We start from the raw sequence: 26,590 nt of genomic DNA, 5'->3' as shown, positions 1-26,590 counted from the left end.
TGATTCTTTATGGAAAAAAAAAAAAAAAAAAGAAAAACCAGATTTAAACCTCCTAAACCTCTGTTCTGGGTCTAATCAGTCTGAAGCAAAACTGAAAGAGTGTGGTTCCAACATCCTCCCTGACTCCCTTCCTGTGCTCTTCGTTCCCATCTTTTTCCCTCTTCTCCATCCTTTTCCCCACAGTATGCCTACATCTCCCCGTGCCCTCCTCCGACCATCCCTCCGATACTTTTCTTGCTTGTTTCCTTCTGGTAGGACCATACATCTCAATACCTCCTTCCCATAGTCATCAGCCAAGATGTTGGAACTTCACTTTCTGCAGTTTGCGTTGTGAAAATAGACTCTCCCCGCCCCTAAATATAAAGCGGTATTGTAACTTCAAATACTCTTCCTCAGACTTCACACAATCCTCTCTCCACATCCCATCCCCTGCTGCCCACAGTCTTCCTGGGGGTAGAAAACTGCAGTTTTAGGACTCTGCTTCTCCCTTTCTCTCTCTCTCTCCCATCCTCTCTAAGCATGCTGCCTCATGAATCACTCCCTTCAGGTTTTATTCTGTGGCAAACCAATTGGACACATAAACTGGAGCTGAGATTTTAAACTCAGAATCATTTTAATGCGAATGGGGCTTTTTCAATGGGAGAGTTGATCCAAAGTAGAAGAAACTCACAACTGGGGTTCTGGGAGCGAACAATGTGTTATGGCACAGATAGCACTGGCCTGGTGGGAGGACAGTGTTCTAGATTCAGTTCTGTCAGAAACTACCAGGGTGACCCTGGGCAAGTGGCTTAGTCCCAGCGGTCTTCAGTTTCCTCATCTGTAAAATGTGGAGATTGGGCCAAGGGTGGAAGTTAGAAGATCAAAACTTTCTAACATGTACTACTGGATGTAATGTGATCAAACTGGTCAGTGGTGCATGGGGTTGAAGTGGGTGACTCCTGAGGGCCTCTGAGCTCCAAGGTTCAGTGATATTTTGGGGGCAGGGGTGCTTCCCTGTGGTACCCAAATCCCACCCATAAGCCTGTCTCTTTTGGCTTAGAGGCTGTTCTGCACTTGGACATCTGGTCTCTACTTTGGCCTCACCTGACTTTCTGTATTAATGGAGTAAACCATGTCAGTCTGATCTAACAATCTGCAGGAATAGGCGATGTTGACTGCTGTCTCCTGCTTATCTCCAGTCAAGACCCAGAGCTGGATGCCAGCCTCCCGTAGAGCAGCGACTGTGTCTGGAACCCCTTCCTGTAGCCGGTCTTCGATCCCAGTGGCTCCTGGAGTGATCAAAGACATCAGAGCTTACAATTAGCGTGACAAACTGCTTAAATTCCCTCAAGCCCTACACTAGGAGACCTGAACTTCCTTTAGAAAGTCAGGGACAATCTTGTTAAAAAGGGCCATTTGAGCTCAGACCTGGAAGACAAGGCCAAGAAAGGGCAAAGGAGGAGAATTCCAGGTAGAGGGATGAGCATATATGAAGGCCCAGAGGTCAGAGTAGAAGGCGGCATAGAAAGGGAGGCAGCAGTCGGGCAAGAGATGAGGCCAGGAAGAAAGGAAGTCTGCTGGATCCTACAGAGCTTTGTCGGGGCATTACAGGATTTCGGATTTATTTGGTAGACAAGAAAGCTATTAAAGGGAATTAAGATGGACAGTGATGGGATCAGTTTTGAGTTTTAAGAAAATCATTGTAGAGAAGGACTGGAGATTGGGAGAGGTGGGATGAGATTAAAGGCTGAGCCAGGGTGTGGAGAAATCACCTGAGTGGGTCTAGCCACAAGGAAACTGGAGAGAAGTGCAGAGACTTTGCTCGAGAACAGCTCATGGCAGAATTGGGACTCTGGTTTTTGATACTGTTCTTGGAATTAAATATACAGACTCTATAATTTTTGAATGATCTCAAGCTTTGCACCCACCCTGATGAATATATAGCCAAATATTAAATAGTTGTGAAGTGATTAAGCATAAATTAATCTGCATTTAAATTGAGATTCACTTCAGACAACAGACTCATGGCCACCCATTTTACTCTGGGCAGGAGCAAGGCATTTCATTTCTTTTAATAATCCCTAGTGACAATAGGTTGGCAAAGCAGTTACACCGGATGCATACTGAAAAGAGCATTTCATAGTGTGGGACCCGGGGTGAATGCAATGCGGCTTTCGTGGCATAGCAGATTCTTGGTGGTAAGATGAAATCTCTTCCCAGCCCCAATCCTCCTCTCCCCAAGCCACCTTGAGGGAACAAAAATAATGACTCTATCCTGAACTGTGCCTCTTTTGTATTGCAGGCCCAGATGCGCAAACAACCCCATGAAAAGTGATGGCTCAGGCCTTGTCTTTCCCTCCAAGGGTTAGCCTGGAAGGTGAGATTCTGAAGCTGATTTATATTACAGGGAAGCAGAGTGAAGGAGAAAAGAGGAAAAACACATTTATTTGCGTGAAAGAAAAAAATGAAGCAGAAACAACGTGAAAGTGTTTCCCAGCAAAGGAAGCCGACAGATCCTGACACGCGTGTTCTCGTTCTGCAGAACCAGCTGGGGAGTACCGCTTGTTGCCTGAGACCGAAGTGCTCCCTGACACAAAAGCAACCTGGGCCGGGGGGTTAGGTGGGGGGGGGGGTAGAGGGTGCAGGGGGAGTGAGGAGGGAGTCATGTGCCCGAGTGGGGTGACGTTCTGTGGCCTTGCGTGTGGACAGAGCTGTCTGGCCTGGCTACCTTCTGGTTCCTGTTAAAATAAGTTCTCATGGCCAGTTTTCAGAAAGGCCTTGGGAGGCAGCGGGCAAAGGCCCCGGAGTCAAAACACAGGAAAAGAAAAGAAAGAAAAAAGGAAAAGAAAAAAGGCTGAAGGAGGTGGGGAACAGGTCTCCTCATTTGCCATCCCTCCTGACAAATCTTGCTGCTACCTTTAATCCATAAAGTCGTCTCTGTCTTCTTACAGCACTCCTGGTGCTTTCCCCTTGCGCCCCTGCCTGGCGGAGAGTTCGGAGCAGTCTGGTTTACATGGAGGAGAAGCTAGGGCTCAGTGGGGTAAGGGGATAGGTCCCCGAGCACACAGCCCAGGACCAGGATTTGGCCGTCATCCCCAGCTCAGCACTGCCTCCCAAGACGAAAGAAGGCTTTAGCGATGTGGTCAGCATGTACACACATCAGGCATTGCCTTTTCCGGATCTTGCTGCCAGCTGTGAGGTGATTAACCCTGATAAACAGAGCCTCCTCCTTCTGCGCAGGTAATGCTTTACCTCTGACAGAAACATAAGACTACCTCGTAGACCGTCTCCCCGCTTCTCATCTTTACCTCAGTGTTATCGGTGGAACTGCCGCAGAGCAGCAGCTTTTTGCGAAGCTCGAGTCTGTCCCTGCTTTTCGTCCCTTCTCTCTCAACCGTTAGCATATATTTATGTGTCCTTCGTGACCTGCGTCACGCTGAGCGTTCTCCCCGACTCTCTGTGGTTCAGTCATGGCAGACCTCAGGGTTTCCAGCCCGTCTAGACGGTCTCCCATCTAACTCTTCTTCAGGCTCCTCCCTCTGCCTGACAACTCTCTGCCTTTGTTTGGCCAGCTCCTCTGCCCTGCTCATTTCCTGCCTTCCAGCATTCTCCCTGGCCCCCGTCTAGGCTGGTACCTTCTATTTTGCGCCCATACCACCAGGTGACTCTTCCAGCCTGGCCCTCATCACACTTGGTTGAAATTCCTTGTTTAATCATCTGGCTTCCTTGCTAGATTGAGCTCTGAGAGGATAGGGCCTAGGGCTCTTGTTTGCTAGTCCCAATACCTAGCATGCCACTTGGCACATAGTAGGTGCTCAATAAACATTCGAATGATTGGAGGAGAAGTAACCAAGATCCTGGGCTTTATCCAGCAGGCAGTGTGGGAATGCTCCTGGGCATCCTCAGGAAGCAGCTTGTGGAGTCTGGATTGGGTATCTGTACCACTTGTGCCAAATACCTGGAAGGGCACTCCAGGGAAGGCTTTTAATTGAGACACATCTGCAGCAGTGCCAGAGTCAGGGCCAAGAACTCCCTCTACAGCGTGTAGCATTCCTTTTTTTTTTTTTCTTTTTTTAAAATTCAGTGATGACTTATTTTAGTTACCGAGTAAAGTGAGTTGATTCTCCAGATGCTGTGCAGTCTCCATTAGAAGCTCATCTCGGTTGTCAAGAGATGCCTCTGCCTCACACCGGAAGCTGGCCCACCGCTGGAAGTCGTCTTCAGTTATGACCTGCAGGACAAGGAAGAGGCTCTTTCCAAATGTAGGGTGAATCCCACAGCATTTTCTGTGGGCCCGTTTGAGGTTCCCTACACAATTAGATGTAGGAATTACACTTCCCTACACAATTATTTCTCCTCATTGATTTTTTTTTTTGAATGCATGAACCAGTGAGATATTGATCCTCAGGTTCCATTATCACCAGTGAGCCCCTGCTCTGCTCTAGACACTGGAGGTACAGTAGTGATCAAGATGGGCAAGATCCCTGCATGCCTGGGCTTATGTATTAGTGGAGGGTGAGAGACATTAATCCAAGTAAATTACTTAAAAGGACAGATCACTTTAAGGGATTACAGAAAACAAAAGAGGGTGACATGATAGAGTGTGACTAGATGGGGGAAGCTGTGTGGTTATCTCATTTGGATCTTCAGTTCTCTTAGACAGAGTGACATGTGAGTTGAGATCCAATGATGGGAAGGGGTCAGTCATGGAGAGGGGCAAAGGCCAAGGCCATGAAACAGCAATGAACTTAGCTTTCTTTCTGTTCCCTTGAATATACCAGTTGGCTAAAGGGTGGAGAGCCAGATAGAGAAGAGGCAGCAATCAGGCTGGGAAGGTAAGCAGCAGTCAGATCTTGTATAGTCTGGTAGACTATTCCACCAGCAACTGGAGATACACAGTAGCTGGAAGAATCCAACTGGAGGACGTATCTTCCTCCCTTAGAGTCCATAGCACATTAGACCCTTAGGCTGGCATCATGTGCATACTGTCTCTCATAGCAATAAATGATTCTTTTGTCCAATAATCAAATATTCCTTGCTTTTCCTTCTGTACATGGCATTATGGGGAAAACCAAGGGGACACGTGTAGGCCTTGGCTCTTGAGGAATTCATAATTCTATTAGAGGAGACAAAAAGGCACAAAGAATTTCAATGGAAAATAGAAGGTGGTAAGGATATACCTACAATTTATGGATAGTAAGCTCTGGTCACTGTCTCAAGCACTGAGACATATGTTACTTTAATCTCCATGATAACTGTATGAGGTAGGGACCATTAATGCCATTTTACAGATAAGAAAATCCCAAACTCAGAGAGGCAAAGAAACTTTCCCAAGGTCACATAATAGGCAAGTAGTGAGATTGGGACTTGTACCTGGGTAGGTCTGAGTTTAAAGTGGGCGCTCTTAAACTTAGTTGCACTAAGTGTCATAAAAGAGATGAAAAGCTCTGGGAATTTATAGAGAAGAAACAACTTTTAGTCATCTAGAAATGCATGTCATCATAGCTCCCTTATCTGATTTTTAGGTGCCTCATTAGATGCCCCTACTCTGGGACTCATATCTCTTTGTCTGCAAAGTCAAAGGTCTGCAGGGCAAGAGGTTGGTAATTACAAGACTACAGCTGGGCCAAGGGCAAGGCAACAGGGAAGGTAGGGGCTGTGACCAATTGCAGAATAGAGAAAAATATACCCTATATTAAAGGGATCAGCTACTACAAAGCTCTAGCTATGAGTTGCTCTTCAAGAATGGAGACATGGTTCATCAGATCCTCTAAATTTTTAAGAGAAACCAGAAATCTAGATTTTTATGTGATCACATAGTCTCTCCCAAATTTCAAGTCTAGGCAAATAATGCAAAATTTAAAACGTCTTCTTTAAAGGTAAAATCAGAACACTAAAAATTATTTTATGAGTTATGGGTTACCAATTATATATGTATATATAAGGAAAAACAGGGAACATCAAAGCTACACTGAAATGGAACCTTGCCATTCAGAGGTCTGCCCCAGCATAATTGTCAAGATCCTGGGTCTTTATGGTGAGTCAGAATAGTGAATTTTGAAAATATATATTTTTTCGAATTTTGAAAATGTTAAAACAACCAATATTAAGGGTGTTCTAAAAAGAAATAGAAAGGACAGACTCAGGGTTGAGACCTTATAGTTACTAAAAAAAGAATTTATTTTTACCTTCTTGGCGATGCACAGTGTTCGAAGGCCATCTCTTGCATACAAGTCTAGATGTTTTTGGGTCCTGGCTCGAATTTTCCTCACCTTCTTTTCCACATCTGTGTCAGTTGCTGTCAAATAGTCATTGTCCTCTATGAGGTCATGTACAAATGCTTGGGGATCCTTGTTTCTAACACTCTGAAAGAGTGAGGAGGAATCCCCTTATAGCCCACCCCAGAAATATGGACGATCTCTCTTGGTTGCCATGATGTCATGATAACGCCAGGAATCCTTAAATTTTCTGCTTTCTATATCTGACCCACAAAAACCTGGCTGAGAAAAGTCCTATTTAGGGATGGTGGGTTGTCTTAGGTATTGTTCCCAAACACAAGTTTGCATCGAAATAATCTGGGAACTTACACAAATAATAGAGGCTCCCAGTTGAAGCCCTGCTGAATCCGGACACAGAAGTCTGAATCTTTGTTGTTACCTCTGGTGTTTTCCATGTAGCCAGTTATCCCTGGATGATTAACAGTTTGCTGAGTTTTAGACATACCATGATCCCCTCTGTCCTCTATTCCAGTCTTTATACAACTGAGGCCTCAGGATAGCCACAGCTCTAGATCTCATTGCTAAGCTCTTCAGCACATTGGTTTTTTTTGAGTTAGGCTTTCTTTCTATAATAGGAAATGGCCCTAGGAAAAAAAATATATTTTGAATTTCCTATAAATCTAGCTTGAAAAAATATTTCATTGTGTTGCACAACATTCCCTTTATGAAGTCTGATGTGTTTTCTTTTATCTTTTTCTCCTGAAAATCCAGTACTTTTTTCTATCAGATAAAAAGTATGTTTTGGCCTGGGTTGGCAGGTCTGGGGCAGCTCTGATGCCATCCCCACTCCTTTACTTAAGATGTCACAGACAACACTAATCAGGTGCATCACTGTATAAAGCTGAGCTGGGAAAAGGCTTCCAAGTCCTTCTTTACCAGGGCTGGATTGCGATCTTCAGAGGCCCTAGGTAGTAAGCAGATTTTGTGTACCTCCTCTATTCCCTCCATATAATGCAAAATCAAACATACAATTCATTACAGTAAAATAAATATAAGGAAGTGCAATAAATCTCTGATTTTTCCCATGATACTATTCCAAGGCTGTTTTTATGCAATATAAAAATCATTTTAAAGATTATCTCATTTTTCAGATACTACTTTTTTCCCTGGTGCTTTCAGCACAATCTTTGTGTTTATTAGGCACTACTGTCCCAATGGGCACTGTTTATAATATTTTATTTTCAAAGACACTAGCTCCCTGAGATGAGTCCCTTTTGCCTTCTACCTGTGTTCCTTGGAGTTTATTTTTTTTGCTCAGGCTACCAGGAACCTCAGGGTCAAATTGAATGCTCAAACACTATAAATATATTATACCTAGGGTTATTTTCTTCTCTCCTTTTCAAAGCGTTGATTCTCAATTCTTATGGTAATATTGTGTCCCTGTCTTTTATTGAAAGCATCTCTAATCCATTTTGGAATCAGGTGAAGAACAAATAAAAAAAAAAAACAAAACCCACAAAAAACATCTCTAGGGCAGTTTGGATGGCTGTTGCCCAGGGATAGAGTGCCGTGGTTCCCTTGACTCAGAAACACTGAATTCATTGTCTGCCAGAGTCTGGGATGAAGAGACCTAATTAGCTCCCTTCCCATTCTAAACACTCATCAATCCCCATGAACCTCTTGGCTTTGATCCACAGCTGATACTGCAGGAGGCACAGGGCTGCCTGGGCAATTCTAAAGCTTGGCTGGAATCTGCTATCCCGGGAGAATCATGGCCCCATAACTGTCTTCTTCTTGTTAGCAATCAGGAAGCGGCTGCACACTAATTCATGCTGCTCCAAAATTGGACACGGATATGTAGGGACTTTGGAACATTTTTCTGGCTTGGCTCAAGTTTATGAAAATCCATTTGGGGGAGGCTGGGGAAAAGGATGATAAAGAGCAACACCTGAGGCTTCCCAGAGCAGACTGGGCCTGGTGCAGAATTCTGGTGGCATGGAAAAGGCTCCAAACTGGGATTCAGGATACCCGGCCTAGGATTTACCACTGGTTAGCTGTGCACCTCTCTTACGTCACTTCCCTTTCTGGGTTCAGCTGGCTTCTCTCCAAAGCTAAGAGTTAGGACCACAGTGTGTTCTAGGGCATGTTAATGGGTGTCATGGTAGAAAAAAACTATGTACGGCTAATCCATGTTTAAATGAGTTGGAAAAACCAGAAATTGGGATAAAGGTAAAGAGGTTTCTTCAGCGTAAGACTGCCCTAAGTCTTTAATAAGCTCACGAGCACCGTAATTCTCCAGGGCTCGGAGATGCAGAAGGCAGCATGATTTAAGGAACCTGCTTTGAGGAAAGCATCTGTGGCCTCTGTTCAAATTAGGATCTGTGGGACTAAGCGACACTATAACTCAAGCTCCTTATGACTGTTCTGTGCTGCCTCTTAAACCAAGGAGCCTTCTTCCTAGAGCCCTGGTGAGGTGGGACTCACCGCACGCTGGGTCTTCCAGCAGATCCATGATAACTGAGTCTGCGCCCTTGGTGTAGATGATGATCTCGCTTGTCAGTGGGTGCCTCACCACCACGGACATTCTTTTCCTGACAGAGTCAAAGCCCAGTGTGTAGAGGATGTCAAAGGTGAGGCAGGTGCCCTGGGGCAGGCGCACGGTCACCTGCTCTGGTGTCCGGGACACCAGTGTGAAGCTGTAGGCACGGGCCGCGTGCACGAGGGCTGCCTCATCAGGGCTCTCAGCCTCATAACAGAGCTCAGGGCTGGCCAGGCCTAGGGCTGGGGCCTCCAGCACCTCCTCCAGGGAAGCCTCCAATCCAGAGGCCTGGATGTCACCCTCGTCCCATGCGCTGCTCCTATAGCCACCATCTGTGGAGTAGCCTTCGCTGTACACAGATGCATCGTCTCTCTCTTCTGAGTCTGTGGTAGGCATGTTGGCTCCCAAACTCTCCCCCAGGTCAGTGTCAGAGGGCGCAGTAGACGAGAATGACTGGCTGAGGTTCAAAAGCTTCAGTCTGTGGAAGAGCTGCTGAATCTTCTCCAGGGATGACCCCAGAGCCTTGGTCGAGGGTGGCATGGTGACCTTGTGGTCAAAGGAGGAAAGCAGAACATTAACTCTCAGTGTTGGAAAAAATGTCAAGTTGTTTTATGGAAGACTTTGAAGGTCATTTTGTAGTAAGTACATTATTTGGGGTATCAGTGATTATGGGCTTCTCTTCTCTGTGAACCTCATCACCCTACTTTTTTTTAGCATGAGGGAATTAGGCAAGCCCTGACATCCTAGGGATTGATAATGCTCAATTTTACCATCCTGCTCTGGTCATGGACAAAGGAAAAAAAGGAGACAAAGGCCAGACCCAGATTAAGAGTTCACATTACCTAAGTCCTTACCATGGCTTTGTTTGCCTTATCCTTGCATTCAGCATCTCATCTCACTCTCCCTAGCAACTCTAGGGGATGCTATGTTATCCCAACTTCTGGACGAGGAAACCAAGACACAAAGAGGTTAAATAAATGGGCCATAACCACGTGGTGTGTAAGTAATAGAGCTGGACTCAAATCAGAGGCTGCCTGGCTCCAGAGACTGGACTCCCGAGCTCCCTGCCAGCTAATATCTCCCCATTAATTTGGAAATTGAGAGTTAGATGCTGTCTTTCCCAAAATGTACTTCTTCCTTTCTTGAAAACAGAACTAATTTCTCAGGTAATGTTTTCTGTCTCCCAAAGCTCTCTAAAATTTTTTTTGATAACTTGGTGAGTTTTCAGTGGCTGGAATGACTGTTCAGAGCAGTTTGGGATCTAGGTGTAATAATGGGAGGCTCTGGTTTGGTACCTGGGTGAGCCTTCTTTTTCCTGATTTCACATCACCAGTTATAACACTCAGTTCTTCTCATCAGTCACTCATAAGGGACCTTGGGTGAGAGTTTGTGGATCATTGAAGATCAATCCATCTTTAGTATTAAAAAAAAAGTCAGAGTATAAACTTTTATAAACAGCCATCCAGCTGCATTATTTCTAAATTGGCAGAACTTCACCCATGGTGTTAATAGTAATAATCATCATAATTTTTTTTTTTTGCCCTCACATAAAAGCAGAGACCAGGGTAATGTGATATTATTATGGAGTTATACAGACGGTACTCCTGTGTATTGACTATACATCCTTTGTTAAGTTGCTGAAACTCTCTGAGCCACTGTGTCTTCACTTGTGAAATCCAAGGACGTGCCTTATAGGGTTTTGGGGTCATTGATTAAATGGTAATGCAGATGATGTGTTTAGCATGGGGCCTGGCACATACCAAGTGCTTAGTAAATATTAACTTTTAATATCTATCCTGTAGACAGATAAAGAATTTGAAAGGTATAGAGAAAGCACATATATAACTTCTTCCATTTTATTTAAAAAATGAGGAAACCGAGGCCCAGAAAAGATAAAGAATATGTTCAAAGTGTCACAGTGACGAGATGGTGATTCTGTGACTAGGGCTCCCAAGTGTCTTGTCTCTCTGTTCAGGGCATCACCTCTTACCCGAGCTCTCCTTCCGTCCGTCCCACCACCCACCCCAGCGATCCTTACCCTCTGCCGGGGCTGTGTGGTTGTGGAGACCATGACAGAGTTGCAGATGGTCAGGGCAAGGAAGAAGTCAGCGATGGAGGAGGCGGTGGAGGGAAAAGGCTTGGCAGCTTTGGTGTCGGACGAGGTCTCCAGCCACAGGGCAGCATCTTGTACTTTGGGCAGTAGATTTTTATCTGGAGTCACATCTTTTTCCTGAAAAGGAAAGGCCTGGATGAGAATCTTTCCTGAAGGGACAGGGGAGGGAGGCCCCTCCAGCAGATTCTTTGCACACCTGGGAAAGGATGATGCAGTCTTTCCTGAAGTCACGTCTCCAGCACATCTCCTCCTCCTACAGGCCTAGTCAAGGCATTCGTACGGGATTCCTCCCTTTCCCTCCATCTTGCATGCCCATCAGTGACAGACTCTGGAAGCCCTTCCCTCACAGTTTCTCCCTGCCATTTGCCCTCATTCCTGATGCCTTCAGCCAGGCACAGATCTCTAGTCCTCAAATCTGGATTTCTACATCAGCCTCTGAAGTGGTGTTGCTGCTTCTCACCTCTCTTCTTTCTAACCTTTGTTATGTATTAGCCATGCATCTTTCTTTCTTTTTTAAGATTTTGTTTATTTATTTGACAGACAGAGATTACAAGTAGGCAGAGAGGCCGGCAGAGAGAGAGAGAGAGGAGGAAGCAGGCTCCCCGCTGAGCAGAGAGCCTGATGCGGGGCTCGATCCCAGGACCCTGAGATCATGACTGGAGCCGAAGGCAGAGGCTTTAACCCACTGAGCCACCCAGGTGCCCCAACCATGCATCTTTCTAAAACATCATTTCCCTCAAAGTATTCTTGAGCTTGAAAACCTTCAGGAGATCTTCACTGTTACCATAGTCAGTTTGGTCTGGCGTCTAAACTCTTCCACAGTCGGCATTCCCACTCTTTACTCCTGCTGCTTCTTCGTGCAGACCCTCTGCTCACCCTGCTGGTTTGTTTGATGCCTCCTCGGTGTATACTCCCTTTAGATGCCTCTGACCGCACCCTGGGGGAAAACCATCTCTCTGCCAAAATCCCACCTAGACTTCAGTAGCCGTGAGAAGTTCCCTCTGTCCATGAGATCTTATCCAGCTCACAATGAGTTCTCAGCCTTTTGAGCCACACAGCGTGTTCTTGAACTTAGAATGTCCAGAAGAGTCAGGTACGTAAGGTGAATGAGGGTAGTGGGCCATGGTACAGATGAGGACACTGTGGATGGCAGGGGCTGTGAGCCCTGGCAAGTCCTACCCTGCCTAAAAGGTGGCAAGTGCTCTGCTAGTGAGGTGCTCCAGTGCTAGCCCAGTTTGCCAGATCTATTGATTTTTCAAGATGAAGAGGGATGATGTGAGAACTCAGTTTTTTAAGAAAGAAGAGTCTGTGGGCTGGATCTGACTCACGGGTTTCCAATTTTTCACATCCTTGCGGAAACTGCACTTGTGCCATCCCTTTGGAATTCAACACATATTGACCTATATTTAAAATTCAATTTTCTTATATCCATGTTGAATCTCTCTGGAGATAGGGTAAGAGCCTCAGACATAGAGACCACATTTTCCTCAAAGCTGTACATTCAAGAGCCCCGGCTGCTCTTGCTTTGTTTGAAGCAGAGGCTCAACAAACACGGACTCCTAATAGATACGACAAAAGTCACCAAGCAAAGATGTTTCCACACAAAACTTCTTCTATCAGTGTTCATAGTCCATAGGTTAAAGTTTAGAAAAAATTCAATGGTTGAAAAAGATGGGCTGAAGGAATCTGGATTAATTTGTGTAGGGTTAAGACTGAGTGCCAGTGAACTGGACTGAGTGCCAAATAAAACCCAAGTTGAGATTAAAAAAAAAAAAAAAAGAAGAAGAAAAATAAAACAGAACCCTGTGGAGAGAGAGTCCTCAGACTGTGTCTTCTCTGATTACCAAATGCGATGACTCCAGAAGTCAGACTGTATTCTCTCTGGGGTTGCTGGCACAGGTGAGAGCACCGAGGAGGGAACCCAGACACATGAGAGTTGGGCTTTCCAACAACACAGGGAGGTGAAGGGAAATGGACTGGAGCAAAGAGTTCCAGCCTTCATCGGCAGGGCTTTCCAAGAGTCAACATTACACTCCTCCGGTTCACACCATCTTAGGAAAACAACATCCAGAGAAAAGTACTTATTACCAGGAAGGGTGCTAGTAAAACTGTATCAAGTCTGCATTTCTTCTCATTGCCTTGTGATAAGCAATGGTGAACCACCCAGACCATATGGTGTCACTATTTTCAGAAAGCCTAGGAAGGGAGCATGCACCTATCCAACCTCTTTGCCTTTGAATACAGTTTTCCTAGCAGGAGTTCCCTTTGATATAGCTCTTCCTACTTTTCCAAGCAAAGTCATTTATGTGACCTCACTGACTTCTCACAGTCCCAACCTAACTGAAACCCAGAAAGATGGGCTGATTTAACCAATCACTCAGTGAGTCAGTATAAAGCCAGAATCAGATGTCAGACCCTCTGACTGCAAGTCTAGAGTCTTTGTTTCCTTTCCATGGTCATGGTAAAGTAGCAGTGCTCCCTTATTAATGCTCATCGGCAAACGCCCTAGCCAGATTCCGGACCCCACCCACTGCCTGTTATCAGTGTACCATCAACACTCAAGGGGCTCTGAGCTCATTTCTTAAGGTAGTATGATAGTTTCTATGCCTACAGTACTTCTTCCATTCTGGTTACCTGCATTATCTCACTGTGGTTCCACAGCAACCTTATCTGTTGAGTACAATCATCCTCCTGGTTACCCATGTAGCAGATGAGGAAACTGCTACCCTGGGAGATTAAGTGTTTTTCCCAAGGTCACACAGTAAGTGAAAGAGACTCCTTTACTTGATTTGAGATAGTCCAAACAGAATTCATGCTCTTAACCTCTGTGCCAGGCAAGACCCCCCACGAGGAGGAAGTAGCCTTTGATACTAGCTGACAGCAAGCATCTTTGGTGTTTGGCATCCCAAGCACAACTAATAGGCTTATATATCTAATCCTTAGGACTCAGCAGATAGTCTGTGAGATTATAAAAGGGATTATGGGAATCTCCTTTTTTCAGGAAAAAGATTTCATTTGGGGCTAAGGGTATATGAATGGGACGCTTTTAACCCTTTGCACAGATTCACAGAGCTGCGGACGAGCTTGGAGGTCATCAAAGCCAAATGTCCCATTTTTCTAATGGTAAAGTTGAATGTCAGAGAGGTAGGAAGTGAACTACTCAAGATTGAACATTATTAGGGTCAGAACTAGGGCAGTTTTCACACCAGCTGACTCCCAGCTTCTGACAACATCCTGCTTTGCTCCAAGCTATGCATTACATATTTCCAAACGGTGACACAGTTAAAATGATTTAATGGCTATTTATTGCTTGTTCATTTACCCTTTAGTCTATGAGTGCCATGAGGCACCATGCAGAGGCAGCCCATGGTGTTTCCCCAGTGCCTGGCAGACAGCAAGCGCTCAAACCCATGCGACCCCACCACTGATTAACTCACAGGATCTCTTTGTTAAAGCTCTTCTTATTTCAACCCAATCATACAAAAAACAGCAGGCCCAGCCTGCAGGTGTCAGCAGCAGACGTCCGTTAAGCTTTATCCTGTCACACAGACTGTTTCCACAGGGCAAAGTTCTTCATGGTTCCCTTCGCCCACAGCTCATTGGTTTCTTGTCTGGCCCATTAACATTTAGGAACTTGGCACTTAGGACACTTAGAGAAAGCAATGCTCCCACCCACCTCTGTGCCCTTTGGCTAGTCTACTTCTCTGAGGGAAGAGAAATATAAAATTGTGGGTTACCTGGTTGTTCAGGTTAGAGCTCTGTGGCAGCCAGCCACCCAACTGGCTGGATTTCTTTCTACTGCAGAACAACTAAAGCTCATTCAAACCTTCTTTGTTGAAGATGATCTTGGACCTCCCACTATTCCCTCAAGGATCCTATTATTATCATTTATATAATCATTTATATTATCATTTATATATATAATTTATTGAGAAATTATATCAAAGTCAGGTGTTTTGGTAAGTGTGTTCATGGATGTCATTTAGTTATCATGACTGCATTGAAATAGGTACTATTATTCTACCACTTTAATTATGAGGTAAACGAGGCTTACTGAGTTTAAGTAATTTGACCAAGGTCACAAAGTTAATAAAAAGGATGGGGCGTGGGTCTGGTTCTGCCTCCTGATACCAACGCCCGAAACCTTCAACTCCATGCCAGCCCTTCCCAAACGTTAACATGCACACAATCAACTGGGCCTCTGGTTTAAACTCAGATGCTGATTCAGTGGGCTGGAAGTGTGGCCTGAGCATCTGCTTTTCTATAATGCTTATGCCGCCAGTCCCAGAACCCCCGTTTGAGCAGTGAGAATTTATATGGCCACCATGTGCTACATGGCTGAGCTATGTCCCACACCTGAAGGCTAGGGAGAGCAGGCCGACCTTCAGTCTGCCACTCTCTTCTCAGTTTTAACGATCACTCACTCAAGTTGACATTGACAATGATGGCTCATTGGGTGTAGCAGTTTGCTGCTATCAGGAATCCATGGAACCAGCAGTGGAAGTAAAAGGGGAACCCTGGTGTCCAGCCTGGAAGAAAAGTCTCTGTGGTGTGGTTCTTCCCGGGCCTCCATCTCCAGGTGTCAACCTCTCTCCAACCTGCACCTTCTGTTCCAGCTGCTCCTCAAAACCCCAGTTTTCCATGTCACTTGCATTCCTCGCTGCTCCCCACTAGATGGTCTTCTCTTTGCTCTGGTTAATCTTTAATTTTGTCTCAAATTAAGCTCAGGTGCTAACACTTCCAGGCAGCCCCCTTGAGGCCTCATCGGATGCAGGCGCACCTCTTCTGGGCTCCTACAGCACCTCGGCACCCTACACCCAGCATCAAAAGGAGTGTTCTATAGGCACTGGTGTTCTTTTCTCCTCTCTTTTGGGTTGTAACTTCTGAAATCAGGGACAAGACCCTATTAAACCTTATATCCCTGTGTTTAGAACAATACATGCTATACTGTGGAAGCTTACTGGAAGTTTGACAATAAATGACAGGCTATTCCAAAGAAATGTAGATACTGAGTAGATACACAGAATTGGCAGAAATGGGCGGAAGCACATTCTTCTATTTGTTGTGGGTGACTGTCTGAACTAATAACCTCTTGGGAAGTATCAATAAAAATAAAAAAGATACAATTTAGCAATCCTGTTTGAAGAATACTATAGAAAAATACACATGTATAAACAGACAATGGCTCAACCACCCAACAAATTCTAACAGCCATTTAAAAAAAGATGAGGCAGCTCTCCATTGAATATCTGTCTACATCTATGAAATATTCCCTCAGATTCACTAGGTTAAAAGAAAAAGTCCAAAACAATGTGCAGGGTGTGCTAATATTTGCACTAAAGGGTGTACTCACGTGTATACCACACTTGTACACTCTCATGTAGGTAGAACATCTCTGGGACATACACAAGAAAATGAAAATAATGGTTGCCACCGGGGTTGTGGGAAGAGAAGAGGAGGGAGGGAGACTTATTATTTACCATTTGACCTTTAGTTACTTTCTACTACTTACTTAATTATGTGGTTATATCATTATTGTGTAAACAAACTTTCTGGGTTGCTGGGGAGCTGGAGTCTGAACTATGGTTTAAGAAAGTTATGATTTTGCCCAGGTTGAGGCTGTGAGCTAGAGGACACTATCTTTCATTCAAGAACTGGGAGAGCCTGGGGTACCTGGGTGGCTCAGTTGGTTAAGTGGCTGCCTTTGGCTCAGGTCATGATTTCAGGGTCTTGGAATTGAGCCCCGCATCGGGCTTCCTGCCCAGTGGAGAGCCTGCTTCTCTCTCTCCCTCTCTCTGCCTGCTGCTCTGCTTACTTGTGCTCCTCTCTCTGTCAAATAAATAAAATCTTGAAAAAAAAAAAAAAAGAACTTGGAGAATCCAATGTTAGCAAATATTTGCTTAAATAGAAGCATGTGGATTTAAGATAAGCTCTTCCCCAAAAGGACATAAGCCCCAAGGAAAGAAACTAAGTGGTCTAGCAAGAAGGGAGTTTTCCAGATCTTGCAAGACCTCATGCCGTGTGAACAGGGTCACCGCAGCTGTGCACCACCTTCTGGTACCCTGGAAGCTAAGGGAGGCACAGCTGGTAGAGGCTTCATCTGTTCCTGCCCTGTGTGGCCACATTATTCCGAAAAGATTTTGTGTGCTTGGCTAATTAAATCAGGACTCTTATCTAACTTTCGAGTGGGAGTTTGTATCTGTGGGCTGTCCTCATCTGTCCAGAGAAGACTGGAAGTGCTGCACACATTTCTTTCAAAGAAAGGAAGGAAGACCAAAACTAAGGAAAGGAGGCAGAGGGCCAAAGACACCGCCTTTACTTTTCTCCCTTGCCTTCTTTCCAGACAGGTGGGAGAGGCCAGGCCCACAGGAGGAATTGGTGGTGCCATCTGGAGGAGTGTAAGGGCTCCAGTGCAAATTTTATGATTAGGATGATATTCTTTGGTCTGATGGTTCCGGAAAACCTCTTGTAAGTGGCACTTCTAAACAAAGACTCTCTGCTCAAATCTTGGCTTCTTACGCAGCTGGGAGGGTGGGGGAACCATTTTATTTTCCATCTGCCAGTACTCTTAAACCCGCTTAGAACTAACTCACTACTCTCCTAAGTGTAGTATCCCCACCCTAAAGCCACAGATTTTATAGCAGCCAATTAAGAGGCATTAACTGATACTTCCTTGTTCTTTGTAGTAAAAGAAAAAAAGCCAGCTTCTGTTGTTGTTAGCCTTGATGCTCATTTTGTTCGGGGTTTAGGGCAAAGTTCCAAGGAAACCAACCACCACCTTCTTTAGATTGTGGTAGGGTGCTTGCTCTGCCAGGACTTGGCATAGTGGTGGTTTTAGAGGCAAGTTCTGACTTATTTACAAAGGGAAGGTAAAGAACTGAGAGATTATTATCCAACCAGACTGAATGCCAGGTGGGCAGATGGAAGAGGACACAAGCTTGGAGAGCCTGCCAAGGGTGGGTGGGGGCAGGAGCCAGGAGGTCCACCCCCGGGCTGCCACCGATATTCTCTATGGACTGACTCAAGGATCTGCCACTCCAGCCACAGACAGTTTATGTGTTAGTATTAGAGCCCTTTAAGGCCACCCAAATCACCCTCTTTAGCCACTGCCTCCCAAGCTATAGAAGATGTCCATTTGAGCCAAATGAAGATGATTTCCTAGGGGGGCAATGCTAGGTTTAGAGAGGTTCTTGATCTTGTTGCTCTCTAGAATCATCAGAAATAAAAAACGTGAACGCTCAGACCCTACCGTAAACCATATATACTAGAATCTCATGGGAGAGGGCTTCACAATGCATTTTATGAAAACTCCCATTTCCCATGTCATCAGATATGAACATTTATACCAGCTAGAGAGCTTTCCTTGGGAAACACTATTTTAGACTTCTACTAGTTATCTATCTGGAACACAAGATTTTAAGAATTAAGTCCTCAAAATAAACTCAGGAGACAGAACAATAGTCCTTCTTAAAGACGAAGACATTGAGGTTCTAGCTCAGTAAGCTGACCAAAGTCACAGAGTAGATGAAGGAGCAGAGATGAAAACCTAGAGCATTTAAACCCGAATGTACCTAATTTATAGCTGAAAGGGACCTTGCAGGTTGGCATGAACATCATGCTATTTAACTTTTAGAAGAGCTGGTGATAGTTGTAGGCCCTAGTGATAGATAGGCCCTGAATAGAAGTTCCCCCGGCTGGCTCAGGGCTGCAGTTTTCCTGAGCCACTAAGATTTGTCAGGCTGAACAAGGGGGAACGAATCTGTGTGTTGTCCCAAGTGAGATCTACAAAAGAAAGCTTCCTGTTTCTCTCTGTGTGTCTTGGGGGAGACATTCTCAGGCACCTGGGATGCCCACGGCATCCATGACTGGAAGGTGTCAAAAGACACACGCAATGCAAGACTTAGCATCTGTGCCTGGTGAGAATTCCCTAGATGTATTGTTGAAATATTTAGGTAAGCAGCTGGAGGAGGAGCATTATAGTCAGGGGACAAAATTAAACTGAAGAAGAGAAAGATGCAACAAAATGCATGTTCTGTTATCTTACCAGAGAAAAAGAAGGAAAAAAAAATTTCTTCTTAAAGGCATCTATGGGTCATTCCTCTTGTATGTTTATGAGCATCATCTGTCTTAACACATGCTTTATCCTTGCTAATGTTGCATTTCTTTGTGTGGAAGTAACATAAGAGTTAACTTTGTACTCATCTCAAGTGTAATAAGTAATAACCCAGAACACATAGACTCACAGAAATTCTTTTCTGTCTCGATCAGAAATCCCTTTTAAAAACCTTTTAAAAACTAGGTAGCAATATGGAATATGCTTTTGATATTATTTCAGATTAAAAAGACCCATCACACTTAATTCGTAGATCCTATGACTGCAGAAATGTTAAATGTATGTAGTTATGTGTGTCTTAATGGAGAAAATAAAAATTGGAAGGAAATTCATTATGAGAATAGTTTTTAAAATCTAATTTTCTAATAATGAGATCATAGCATTTCAGTACTTTCTTAAAATGGGGGCCTTGTTCAGCATAGCTGGGGCTCCCGGTGGCTTTTTCTGCAAGTGCAAAAGACTCTAGATGATGTGTCTCCTAGAGAAAGAACATGGTACAGAGGAGAGCAGAATGGGACAGGACCCAGAAAACTCTGATTCTGGCCTGGCCTTTTAGGGAAGGCAGTGTCTTCTTGGGGAAGAAACTCAATTTCTTCATGTGCCAGGGATTTAGTGCTAGCTATAGCATTGGATCAAATATGAAGGAAACATATACAAAAAGCTCCAGACCCAAGTCGCAAAGTCAAATCCCCATAGGGGCCAGGCAACTAATTTAAGGGAATGGAGTGTACTGGGTAATTTTGACATAGATGTTCTTTGCCACGATCACGATTTCTCTCCTTTAATTGTATTTTGGAAAAACATGCATCATGGACATGCTGCTGGCTCTCAGTTCAGTGATGGGGGTAAACAGAGAAGGGGGATAGTCTGTGATAACAGAAGACCACACCCCCAGTTTAAGGAGAATCGACTCCATCATTCAAGCCAATTATTGCCACAAGGAAATGTTGGCTTAATGTGGAGAAATTTTCCAATTCCTGTTTAAGAAGAGAAGTCAGAGGTCTATATGTTTATATGAAATCTCCCAATTTCTAAACACTGAACATTTAAAATGAACAAGAAGTGTATATGCCCAACAGAACATATGCGGACTGAATATAAGACCAAGGGCTGCCATTTTGAGAGCTCTTCAGGATTGGCACAGTCTTTTCTCTTTCACACCCCAGAGCCCCCTCCTATCTATCCCCCAAAAGAGGTCACTTGCAACTTGAAGAGTAAAAACCAGGTACTTACTATGGAGCTGCTGAAGGCCACGGGAGGCTGTGAACTTTCACAGCGCCCCACAGACCTTTGTCTGGAGTGGCCCTGGATGGGTACGTGGGCACTGTGGCACCTCCTCAGAGGCTGGGCGCATCCTTGGCCCCTTCGTGTTGCTGGGCCCTGAGCCCATTGGGCTGGGAAGGACAGGCACTGGTATTGGGTCCACTCTTCACTGTCTGAGTCAAGCTCCCTTGGGGTCTCCAGTCGCTTGGCTGCAAGAAAGGAGTCCTGTTATTGCACTAGTCATACCTTGGCCAAGTCATGGTCTTGGGGATACCAGACTTTGGAGGCAGAGGAAAGAACACAAGGTAAGAGCACTTTGCTGCTCTGGAACATGGGCAACTGGGCTACCTTGACTGGAGAAAGAGGGGTGCAACTAAGTTGCACAGATTCAAATCCAGTCCTACTCCTTCCTAGCTATGTGACAGAGCTTTGACTAAATCTGTGCTCCTATTTCCTCCATTAGGGATTAAAAAGAAATACTTAACTCATAGGATTGTTTGGAAGACTTAATAAAATAGTGTGTCAAAGTGATTGATACACTCTAAGTACTGGTCATGGTAGTTGTTATTATTAAAAAGATATCAGAAGCTCCCATGTAAATGGTTATCACATGGCAAAGGTGATTGGGCCACCCATAATATCTCCCCCATTCTTCTTCTCCATTCCTCCCACTCAAAAGAATGGGTGCTGCTCTTTTGAGTGTCTTCCTTTAGTTAGAAAGTATGTTTAGTATGTTTGTGGTGGTGATCGTGGAGAGTTGCTGAGGCAATCAGGTCAGCTTTACAGGTGACTTTCAGTCCATGTGTGATGACCATCCTGGCATTCTTCAGTTACACCTCCTAAGTCAAAGTTCTGCCTCAGTGAAATTCCAAAAGATCAGTTAACATGGAAGGCTTTTCCTGGATGTACTGAATCTGATCATGCATCCATACTGAGGCCTGTCCTGACATGTCAGGTAAAGTGACCCCCCAGATTCTTAAATCTTGGTTATACACCTGGTACATAATTGGACACATCCTCAGTTCATTTCTGGCAGATAAAAATCCTGTGTGTAATGGCAGCAAAGACTGACTGGAGGGTTTCCACACAGGAGGTCACTGATAGCTTTTGTGAGCAAGGGAAGTTCACCGGTGATAAGAACACAACACAATTGATCTAGGAAAAGGAAGCCCACGGGGATAGAGGAAGCAATTTGCCACAGAGCCAGGAAACCTCTGCGGGGAGCCAGGAAAATGTCTTTCATTACCACTCTTTTAGGATAGCAGGGTGATTCATTTAGAAAGAGTGGTGAGGGCCCCTGGGAACTCTCATACCATTTTCTTGGTGAGAATACTCGCTGCCCATGATAGTGCAACGCCGGAAGACCATCTTGTTCTCAGTCAGTGTCCCCGTCTTGTCAGAGAAGATATACTGGATCTGGCCCAAGTCCTCAGTGATGTTGAGGGCTCGACACTGAATGGACAAATCAGTCTCTTCATCATACAGGTCAAGGTCATTGTGCAGGAAGAAGACTTGCCCGAGCTTCACCAGCTCAATGGATACATACAGAGAGACTGGGATCAGCACCTGTGAGGAGATTGAGTCCCACAGTGTCAGAGACCAGGCCAGTTCCCTGTCTCAGAACTCTCACCAGTAAGCAGCAATGGCATTTGAATGGAAAGCTGAGGTCAGCTCACACAATGGACTTTTCCTGAGAAACTAAGGGTCAATGACTTCATTCCTCCCTCGTAATTCTTAGGAGCATCTGGAAAACAGGTGCCAGGGAGGTCTGGTATGGGTACGCTCTCACTATCTGTTGTTTAATGACTGAGTGGTTAGAGGGAGGGGAGATCTAGTGCCTCTGTCCAAAGTTTCCTGATGCCCCTCAGATCTCTATGCCACCAAGGGCTGTTGCTCACTCTTATATGTATTCAGACCCATTGTTGATTACTGTTCTGGATTCAATACCTAACGTCTTCTGAGTGTTTGCTGCGTGTTGGATCCTGTGCTAGGTCCTGGAGATGGCAGCAAGCAAAACAAAATCCCTGACTTTGAAGACCTCACATTCCAGTAAACAAACAAAGAAATATATGTCTGGTAGTGAGAAAGAAAAGTCAAGAGGGTAGAAGGTGGTGACTGGAAGGGACTCTTTTATAGACCATGACCTTTGAGCAGAGATCTAAAGAAATGAGGGTGTGAAGCAGGAAGTTATCTGTGGGAAGAGGACTGGGGCAAAGACTGGGGTATGAGTGGACTGGGTAATTGAGAAAAAAGAGTAATCAGGTCTTATATGAATGAGCAGGAGATGGCTTGGAGATGACGCCAGTGGGGGAAGTCAGAGTTCAGATCATGCATGGCCTCGTTCGCTGTCATAAGGACTGTGGATTTCTCTTTGAGCAGATGTTAAACCATTGGAGGATTCTGTGCAGAGGAAGAGTATGGCCCAACTCACATTTAAAAAAGATTACTCTGCTAAATGAATGAATGAACTAATGACTGAAAAAATTCACCTGTAAGAGGACAACAAAACACCCTCAAATACTGTAAGAAATGAATGTAAATGGAGCCTCATGAAAACAAAACTGCTATTCACTCATCTGGAGGGAGCCTGGAGAATTTACTCATCTTTTTATTCCTTAATGCCCCTTTCTTATAGGTGCTCTATGCTTTTGTGTTTTCTTCTCTATAGGGCCAGCTGTGTTTTTTCCCTCTGAACCTATCAGATGCTAAAACACTAACTCGTGGTTTCTTTAACCCAATCCTTAGGGCTTGACAGGTCTCCGTAGTTCTCTGAGATATTTTATCTTCTTCTGTTTCCAGGTCATTAAGATTTCACCTGTTCTATTATATCTGGCAAAGGGGTAGGTGCACTTAGATTACTACGATAATCTTACGCTTAAATAGAAAAGCCTGGTAAATATTTTCCTCCACTGTTATCTGGGGGCAAGGTTCCTTCCACAAGGTAGGGCTGGTCTTGACATTAACCCAAATGTGAATACTTTCAAAGACCCACAAGAAGGCAATGGTCGTTTTCTCATCTTAGTTCAGTCAGTTCTTTCTTGGGGACAGCACTATTCATTCTTTATTTCACAAAGTTATGCAGGTATTGGTCACAGGTCTTGAGCCCCTGGCGAGGGAGGGCTTCCTACCTGGAGCAGGATGATCATTGTAAGGAACATGTAGAAGCCTCCAAGGGCAAGAGGAGGGAAGCTACCCTTGGCATCTGGCACATCAAAGGGAGGGTGTTCTTTGAAGGTCCCATTCCAGAGGCGGTGACCTGAGAGTAGGCAAAATCAGAGATTAAGAAGAATCCTCACTTAATTATACTAGTCTAATTAAGGGCTATTATATCAGTCCCTAATTTATTCCCAGAAGTGAATTGCTTTGAAAGAACCCATCTTTATTCTATACAGGCTAATTCTGTGTGTGTGTATTCATCTAAAGTGGTCCTTCTCATACCCTACATTTCCATCTCTTGAAGGCATTAAAGTCTGTCCTACTGTGAGGAGACTAGCATGCAGATTACTTATATTTTGATGAAGTCCTGTTATATAGGGATTATACAGAGAAAAGGGAACACAAGTTTTTTTCAGTTGTGTGGTAGAAAGTTCATAGCTGGGGATCTTGACAGACCCATAAGCTAGCCCCTCTTCTTTCCCCATGCATATGCCCATCAATTCATCTACCCATCCACATTTTCACAATTTATCTATTTGTCCGTCCATCCACAGTTCATCTCTCCACACTCCATCCACCCATATCTCTATTCACCCACTCTTCCCTGCTTCCCTCCCTTCTTCCCTCTATCCAACATCTATTAATTCAGGAAGGAATTGGTCTCAGCTCTTGTCTTTGAGGAGGTCTAATAATTCAGAGACCAGATGTAAAGGGACAAATCCCACAGAATGTTAAGAGGTACTATGCAGAGTGTGGAATGTTATGAGAACTCATAGTAACATATCCAAATGCAGACTGAACCCCATTTCCTTGTCCACAAAAGGGGGCAACCACATTCATCACTTGAGGATTAAAAGGAGGAAGTGCTGCAGAGTTTTCTGAATCTCAGTTTTCTCTTCTATCAATTAGTAATAATACCTCTTCTGTAGGGTTACTGTGAAAATAGAATGACCAAATGTATAATGCTCTCAGCCCTAGGGTAGGAACTATAGGGAATAAAAATCCCAGAGGATGCTGCCCTGTCCCCTGTGCTTTTTTTCCCAGGAGGTTGGGCCCAATGCCATAATATACTGCAGAAGAAAGGAGACTTACACCACGAGGTTATTTTAAGGTAATATTATAGAATGAATTTCCCTGGCCCTCAAGGGAGCCAGGGAAGTCTATATGGAGGAGGAACCCTTGGGGAGTCCTGGAGACCAGGAGGGTATCAGTGATCAGAAAGGCCTGGGGAGGACATTTGGGCAAAGAAAAAAGAAACATCATCTTTGCACAGTCCAGGCAAGCATGTGATAGAGAACTCTTGAATGACACACACTTGAGAGCTTTTACAGCAGGGGCTGGGCTTTAATTAGGCACCACCAGAGGCCTGTCACTGTGTATGAGTAGTGATTCGCAGACAGCATACAATTCTGCCCCTCCCTGTTACTTTCTCAATTTATTTATTATTTTGGGCGATCTGCCAAGCAGATTCTGGTTTGCCTCTACCTTATCTCCCTGTGTGACCTTTTAATCATTAACTTCCTTTCTCTGGAGACACAGTGAGATGATCTCGAACGTCCTTTCCAGCTCTGACATCCCCTGAAAAATCTGTTCTGAAGCAGAGGCAACAGTTCCTGTAGTGTCTCTGAGGGCATGGGGGTGGCCTTACCCAGATGGTGTTGTCCCCCCACTTTGCTGGCCCTCTGGATGTTCTCTTGCTAGCTGTGGGCCACCCTCACCTGGAGTGCCATTGGACATATCTGGGAAGCATAGTTAAAAACGTGGCTACTCACAAGACTAAATCTCATCGTCCTCACTCTGGTGGCACACAAAATCTCCCTGGGCCCTAGGAGGTCTTATCTTTTCAAACACAATCTTCCAAGAACAGTGATGAGCACAATTTCTGACCAAGGCAAGTAAAGAGCACACACCATTGCTGCCCACTGGTATGGGGTCAGCAGGGGGTTCTGGACTTAGCACATGAATTTCTCCTCTTGATCATCCCTGGTTCTTTTTTGGGGTCTCCTTTAGGATCCTGAGGACCATCCTTAGAGAGAGTGGATAAGAGCAAATATACCTTTTTGCTTCTACTCTTGAGAATCAACTTAAAGGGCTCAGATTATTCATGTCTGTACCTCCCGCAGCTTTCCACACTCCGCAGTTACAGAACGTGGCCACAGCCTGGTTCTAATTAGGTCTCCATGCTTGGCTTTACTCTTGCCACACCAAAGAGCCAAATGCCCCTTTGCATAAAATGATTCTCCTTCCTACTTCTGTGCTTTACTTGTGCTGTGCCCGAGGCTAAGAGTGACTTCTTTCTTTTCACAGCTGCCTGCCCATCCTGCCTCTGCCACCTACCTCCTTTGGTAATGACGACTGCATTCAGGGATCAGCTCGATCCATCTCTTCAAGAAAGACTTCCTCCCCTGATGCTCTCACATTACAAATAGTAGAGTGAATAACGGCTGCCTCTAATGTCCATGTCCTAATTCCCTGGCCCATCAATATGCTCTCTACTTACGTGGCAAAAGGAGCTTTGAGAATGTGATTTAATCTATGGGTCTTGAGATGGGGAAGAGTATCGTTGATTATCCTGGTGAGCCCAATGATGTAGTTATAAATGTCCTTATAAAGAAAAGGCATAAGGAGAGGCTATTACAGAAAAAGGCAAAAGGAGATACTACTACAGAAAAAGAAAAAGGAGGCATAGAGAAATACTACTATAGAAAAAGGAGAAGGAAGTATGAGGAGAGATTGGAGTAATGCACTTCAAGAAAAGAGGAAGGAAAAAAAAAAAAGAAGGAAAAAAAAAAAAAAGAGGAAGGAGTCACTAGAAGCTCAGAAAGACAAGGGATAGAGTCTCCCCTCAAAGCCTCCAGAAGAAATGAGCCCTACTGACCCTTGAACTAACCCAGTGGAATTAATTTTGGACATTTCACCTCTAGCTTTGTAACACAATAAATGAGTATTGTTTTAAACTGCTAAATTTGTGTTGTCTTTTTATAGAACAATGGAAAACTAAGACAGTGTTTGCATGCAGTCTTTACTGTGTAGGACAGATTTTACCAATTCTGTTCATATGTTGGACTCCCTCCTGCTAAACTATGAGCTCAATAAGGACCAGTCCTCAGACTGATGCATCTTTTTATTTTCTTATGCTAAGAGAGTGCCTGGTTTCAGTATTTCTTGGAGAAATAAATGATAGATGGTATTCCTAATATTTAGAGCGC

The 26,590-nt window shown here is 44.5% G+C and overlaps 1 protein-coding gene across 4 annotated transcripts in view; it reads right to left on the bottom strand.

Annotated features, from left to right (window-relative positions):
- ATP10B (ATPase phospholipid transporting 10B (putative)) overlaps positions 1-26,590 on the bottom strand; it is a 262,323-nt gene that overhangs the window by 32,484 nt on the left and 203,249 nt on the right. For all 4 annotated transcript variants that reach the window (XM_082724635.1, XM_082724638.1, XM_082724636.1 and 1 more), the window contains 8 exons: positions 23,354-23,481; positions 21,539-21,791; positions 20,196-20,434; positions 10,775-10,966; positions 8,682-9,282; positions 6,168-6,277; positions 4,084-4,210; positions 1,084-1,268 (listed from right to left, as the gene is read on the bottom strand). In XM_082724635.1, the coding sequence (XP_082580761.1) occupies positions 1,084-1,268; positions 4,084-4,210; positions 6,168-6,277; positions 8,682-9,282; positions 10,775-10,966; positions 20,196-20,434; positions 21,539-21,791; positions 23,354-23,481 (1,835 nt within the window). The remainder of the gene's footprint in view (positions 1-1,083; positions 1,269-4,083; positions 4,211-6,167; positions 6,278-8,681; positions 9,283-10,774; positions 10,967-20,195; positions 20,435-21,538; positions 21,792-23,353; positions 23,482-26,590) is intronic.

The sequence above is a fragment of the Mustela nivalis genome, assembly GCF_964662115.1.
Source record: "Mustela nivalis genome assembly, chromosome: 3".
Lineage (NCBI taxonomy): Eukaryota > Metazoa > Chordata > Mammalia > Carnivora > Mustelidae > Mustela > Mustela nivalis.
Note: the sequence above shows the minus strand (reverse complement) of the source record. Positions and strands in the feature narration are given on the sequence as shown.